Consider the following 6,021-nt stretch of genomic DNA (forward strand, 5'->3'; position numbering starts at 1 on the left):
CAAGGGTGCCTGGGATAGGGGACTGCCTTCCCCCCCTCCCCTGCCAGCCACCCTTCTGGCCCTAGAGTGAGGAGGGGCCACATGTCCCATACCCCACAGTGCATCCATGCCATAAGAGAGTGGGTGGCATCCCCTGGTGCCACCAGCACCCTCTTCTCTGTGCTAGGACCACTCCGGCTGTGCTGTTCTGGCAGTGGGTCAACCAGTCCTTCAACGCCATCGTCAACTACACCAACCGCAGCGGGGATGCACCCATCACCCCCAGGTAAGCGTCCCTCTGACCAGGTCCTCAGGGCACTCAAAAATGCTGAGGGGGTGCCTTGAACAGCTTCTTGAAGGATGGGGGCGTCATGAGATGGGATGATGGGGACCTGGCACAGCCAGAGATGGACACCAGTGGGACTGTCAGGGTTGGTGGGAGAGTAACCCAGGCGTCCTGCTGCTACTGAAGGTCGTGCTGTCCCTTCCTTTGGGGGGGGTGGTGGGATGGGGGGACTCTGGCTTATTGGTGTCACCTCCTCCTCTTGCAGCCAGCTGGGAACAGCCTATGTGAGCGCAACCACGGGGGCAGTTGTCACAGCACTGGGGCTCAAATCTCTCACCAAGGTAAGTGGCCCTTGGCCATTGCTGGCTGGGGTACCTGGACCCTCCTCGTGGGGTCTCCCTGGGCTCTGAGCTGTGTAGGGGGTTCACCCCATCACCTGGAGGAGGGGAGGAAATGGAGGAAAAGAGTTTCTTGGGGGCACCTACACAAGGCAGCCCCTCTCCCCAGTGATAGCTCTGGAGATGGCCTGTCCCCCCAGCCCTGCTCCATCCCCAGGTGGAACTCTTCAGGCTTCCTTCACCCCTCAGCCTCCCTCCAGGGCTGGGAGGCGTCATGGGACCCCTGTGACCCTCTGGGCTGTGCAGCTTTCACCGGCTGGGAGTTGCAGGGGAGGAGGGAATGGTTTTCCCTGGTGGGGCTGGGAAGCCCCAGAGTCTTGCAGGGGGATGGTGGCAGATGCAGGGACCCCCAGCTCTGCCTGCAGACTCTGCTTCATGTGCTCCTTGCTTACCCCTCTAGCACCTGCCAGCCATCATCGGCCGGTATGTGCCTTTTGCGGCTGTGGCTGCTGCCAACTGCATCAACATCCCGCTGATGAGGCAGAGGTGAGCCCTGGGACTGGGATGGGGTGCTCAGGTTCATGTCAGGGTTCACCAGGCGCTGGTGGGGGACAGGGGCAGCAGTGCCCTGGGAGCAGTGCATGGGGCTTTCTTCCTGGCCCTGCTGGCATCCCTCACCCTGGGGGGTTGGTTTGAGGGTACAAGCACCGGGCTGCATCCCAAGGGGTTGTCAGTTAATCTGGCTGTGAACTCCCCATCCCCATCCAGCCCTGTTGAGGACCCCCAAAGTGTGAATGTGCATCCAGCTGAGACCGACCCAACTTATTATGCAGGCAGTGGATAGGGAATACAGGAGGATGCCAGCCTCCCTTCGAGATGTGTCCCTGTGCTGTGTCCTTGCCTTGTCCCTTGATCCCCTCACCCCTTTGCCCTGGGGCCCCCTCCCCCTGATTCTCCCTGCAGAGAGCTCAAGCTGGGGATCCCCATCACGGATGAGAACGGGAACCGTCTGGGCGAGTCCACGGCCGCAGCCCAGAAGGCCATTTTCCAGGTGGTGGTGTCCCGCATCGGCATGGCAGCCCCTGCCATGGGGGAGTGTCACCTCCTCCACCCATGTCTGGGGGCTGCAGCCGGTCCCTGACAGCATGGGACAGGGTCCCACAGCTGGCAGGGGGCTCTGAACACTGGGAGCTCATCTTCTTCCCCTCTGCTCCAGCCATCCCCCCAGTGATCATGAACATGCTGGAGAAGAGAGCTTTCCTGAAGGTACTGATGGTCCTGGGGCGGGAGGACGGGTAGGGGGACACCCTCCTAGCTTGTCAAAGTGTGGGGACCCCTTGGGGCTGGCACCCCTCGGGGAACAGACACCTTCCTGCCCTGTCCACCCCACTGACGTGCAGCCTCTCCCTGTGCCTGGCAGCGGTACCCGTACCTGAATGCTCCCCTGCAGGTCGGCCTCGTGGGACTCTGGTAAGTCACCCTCTGTCTATGGGCATCGCCGCCCTGGACACAGACCGAACCTGGGTATGGGGGACAGTGCTGCTGTGGGCTCTGCTTGGCAGGGGAGGTGAGAGCTGCCCCACAGCTCCTCAGGGAGACGCTGGAGCTTGGCCAGGCTGGTGTTCTCCCCAGGCAGATGGGATGGGGTATGTGGTCCAGAGGCCAGGAGCTGCTTTGCTCGATCTTGATGTCTCTCAAACCTTCTGTGGGCTCCTGTTAAGCACTACTGTTTCCCCACACCGATGAGAACAGGCTTTGCCCCACTTCAGGAGCCGAATGCAGGGTCTGAAGCTTGGAGAGGGCATCTCCTTACCCCTTTCCTAGCTGAGCACCCGCCATGGCTCCGAGCTGCCTCCGTGCTGCTCCGGGGTCAGGCCATGGGTAGGAGCAGGTGATTTTTGCAGACCAGCTTCTCCTCCCCATGTCCTTCCCTTGCAGCTTGGTGTTTGCAACCCCGCTGTGCTGCGCACTCTTCCCGCAGAAAAGGTAAGGACAGGCACCGTGTGTAGCTCCTGTGGGGCAGTGCAGGGGGTGCAGGCGGGGGGTACGTGGGCTCCTCGTGCTCTCTGACTCCCAGGAGATGCTTCTGCTCCTTCGAGTGGTCAGAGGCTTGACACTGTGCACGCACACGTGCCTGTGCACACGCAGCAGTGCAGACCCAAAGGGCTGTGCTGGGCCATGGGGACGGTGCAGGTGGGGAAGGGGTGGCAGCAGATGGTTTCCCAAACTGCAGCCACTGGTGAGTATCCCCCCTCCATTCTCTGTATCTGTGTCCCCTCGACAGCTCCATGCCCGTGAGCCGCCTGGAGCCTGAAGTCCAAGCTCAGATACAGGAGAAAGACCCACAGCTGGAGACCGTCTACTTCAACAAAGGGCTCTGAACTGAGGTCCTGGGGCGGCTGAGATGTGTGCCACAGGGCCGCCAGGCCAGCACACTGCTGAGATTAGTCCTCGGATCCCTTTCGGGGCCACTGCCGCTTTCCCTTGGCCATCGTGTGTCCATAGCTCCCAGGTGCTCAGCCCTGCTTCCCAGGATGCCCTCAGCCGTGCAGCACTGCACCGTGCCGAACCCTGTCTCCATGCCTGGGCTCAGCCCCCTCTGGGGACCCCCAGGCTGTCACCCCTGTGCCCGTCTGCTGTGCTCACCCTAGCTGTGTGCAGTGCACGGGGGATCATGGGCAGTGGGACCAGGGACCTTGTGAGTGGGGTGTGGGGTGGGAAGGAAAATGGTGCTCCCCAGCTTCAGGAGGCAGCAGACAATCACAGCGATTGAGGGTTGAACCCCTGTGCCGAGCACCCACTCTCATCCCCTATGGTGCTGGGCACCCATCTTCCCCAGTTTGTTGGCTGGCCCCTGGGGATGGCAGAGTCACTCCTGGAGAGGAAAACTTCATGAATGATTTCAAGTGCACACAGTGGCTTGAGCCCAGGAGGGGGTCCCCCAGCCCGGGTGTGCGCTCTCAGCTCAGCCTCTGCTCTCCTCTGGGCTGCTCCAAGGATTTAATCTGGCTTTCTGCTCCTTCTATCCCCAGAACAAATGGCACATTTTAATCCCAGCAGAGAGTCCCTTTTTTATTCTCATTTTAATGCCATCTCCGTTCAGGGCTGGGCTCCCCCCGAGGGGTCACTCCACCCTTTCCTGGGGTGCTTGCTTTCAGGTGGACCGTCTCAAATAGCTTTAAGTGCACCGTGGTTTCCTCTAGTTATTTTTGATATACATGTAATGTACCTATATATATATATATATACCAAATAACAAAGGCAGGTTGTTTATACAAAACCAAAAGCAAAGAGAAGCATGTTGCTTGCCAGTTTGTATCTGTTGGAAAGGGACTGCCGTGGGGGTCAGGATGGGAGTGGGAGGGATGGGCAGGTGGGCTGCCAAGGTGCCCCTGTGCCCCCCTGGGGGCCAGGCTCTGCTCCCCATCTTCCAGCCGACTGCCTTTGCAGTGGCGCTGGCTGGCTCGGCGTGTGGTTAAGCTCATCCAGCTGTCAAGAGGGCTTTTTTTAGCACAGTCAGCTTTGCACCTTGCTGCTGCGCAGAGGGCTCTGCTAAGCTGCTGCCCTGGATGCTGCCGGTTTGGAGAGGCTGGAGCGTCCCTCTAGCTCTGCCCACACTCCCACCCCCTCTCGCAGCCCGCTCACAGGATGCTCAGCTTAAATCCCCAGCCCCAGGCCTGCGCCTGCCTCTCCAGCGAGGATATTTTTATCCTGCTTTCTGTGCATGGGTATCGGAGAGCTGCTGTCGTGGGACCCTGGCAAGCCTGCAGGCAGCAGCTGTGTCACCCGCAGGGAGGGTGGTTGGAAGGAGCGGTGGATGTCCATGCAGGGAGGGAAGGGATGGGGGCAGCCACGCTTGGCAGAGCCCCTGTGCTGAGCTGGGATGGAGGAGTGGGAGTCCTCGCAAAGCCCAGCATGGGCAGACGCAGCAGCTGACGAGATGAGCACCAGGCAGCCTAGAGCCACCCTGTGCCGCAGCTTCCCTGGCGGGCAGGAGCTGGCAGAGGCCAAGCAGGGGGTGTCCCCCCGGGGGCAGCCATGAGGACACCTGCACCCAGCATCCACCCAGGGTGGGGGAGCGGATTGGGACAGGCGCATCAAGGATCTGTCCCCTTCTGCCGGCCCCAGCATATTGCAAATATCTCCCCTGAGCCAGCCATTGGCGGCTTATAAATAATGCAGCCCCTTGCCACGCAATAAGGGCTTGTCAGTAGCTATTCTGCTCTCATAAATTAAAGATGAAAAGGTACAAGGCTCTTGCCAGAAAAATGAAGACAAATTTTTAATAGCTTGCCAAGACACAGGGAGATGGAGCGCTCGGGAAAAATGAATTACGTTTTTATTATGTGTTTTATTGTGCTGTAATTGAACGGGATTAGCTGAGAATACAATATATATCTAGGGCAGTGCAAAGAAAACAAAAATAATGATGACACCTGCCCCCCCCTCCCCACACCACCAGCCTGCATGGGGACACTCTCTGTGTGTGCACTGGCCAGGAGCTGGCCCTGAGCTGTTGGCAGCCACGAGAGGCAGAGATGGGGATGGGAAAGACACTGGATGGGACAGGGGACCACAGACACAGGGGCTTGGGGTGGCTGGGACTGGCTGGACGGCCAGGCAGGGTCTGGGCTCACCCCAAGAGCCCTCAGAGCTGTGGGCTGGGGTGCAGGGCACAGTGGCATGGCAGCACTCAGCCGCACAGAGACACCGGGTGTCTTTCACCTGTCCCCATGTCCCCAGCTGTTTTCATCCCATTCCTTTGATCCCTTTTGGTCTGTCCTCCACCCACACAAGCTGGCACTGCTAGGCTGAGACCTGATAAACTCAGGTCTGGTGGAGAGCAGGTCTCAGGTGCTGTCCTGCAGACCAGCCACACTGGCTGGCCTCTCTTGGGGCTGGCAGTGCTGCTGTGAGCCCACAGAGTCTGTCCCTTTGCTGGGTTAGTGGGGACCTGTCCCCATGGGTCCCCTGGTTGGAGAGGAGAGAAAGATGACCCCCTGGCTGGTGAGTTTTGGGGGGCTGAAAAGCCCAAAGGTGACACTGCTGCCTCTGCAGGGCAGCCCAGGATGCAGCAGTGGGTGCAGGGGAGCAAAGATGCCCCGTCCCTTCCTGAGCTGGCTCACCCCAGAGGTCACAGGCCAATCCTCGAAAGGCATTGGCTGGGTGTCCCCAGGGGTGCTGGAGGTGCTGGGCGGCACTGGGCTGGGGACATCGATTGGTCCCTAGCATTTTTAATGAGCTGCCTGACCGCAAGCTTTAACCTTGCCCATAATGAGGGTGAGCGGCAGCAATTCCTACCGCCACAGACGACTCCCCCAGCCTTAATGAGCTAATCAATACTTGTTCTCAGCTTAATTTCCAGCTAATTGCTCTTTAATGACGCCTGGAAATGGGCAGCCTCTTGCAAGGGGGGGT

The 6,021-nt window shown here is 59.7% G+C and overlaps 1 protein-coding gene across 1 annotated transcript in view; it reads left to right on the top strand.

The window, feature by feature from the left end:
* LOC104462608 (sideroflexin-1-like) overlaps positions 1-2,984 on the top strand; it is a gene marked incomplete at its 5' end in the record, with an annotated part of 3,431 nt that extends 447 nt beyond the window's left edge. Inside the window, 8 exons of the mRNA XM_010074608.1 lie at positions 167-265; positions 531-606; positions 1,064-1,149; positions 1,567-1,700; positions 1,820-1,869; positions 2,024-2,073; positions 2,542-2,589; positions 2,888-2,984. Coding sequence (XP_010072910.1) covers positions 167-265; positions 531-606; positions 1,064-1,149; positions 1,567-1,700; positions 1,820-1,869; positions 2,024-2,073; positions 2,542-2,589; positions 2,888-2,984 — 640 coding nt within the window. The remainder of the gene's footprint in view (positions 1-166; positions 266-530; positions 607-1,063; positions 1,150-1,566; positions 1,701-1,819; positions 1,870-2,023; positions 2,074-2,541; positions 2,590-2,887) is intronic.
* Positions 2,985-6,021: the final 3,037 nt, after the last annotated feature.

This window comes from Pterocles gutturalis, unplaced genomic scaffold (genome assembly GCF_000699245.1).
Source record: "Pterocles gutturalis isolate BGI_N339 unplaced genomic scaffold, ASM69924v1 scaffold29967, whole genome shotgun sequence".
Classification (NCBI taxonomy): Eukaryota; Metazoa; Chordata; class Aves; order Pterocliformes; family Pteroclidae; genus Pterocles; species Pterocles gutturalis.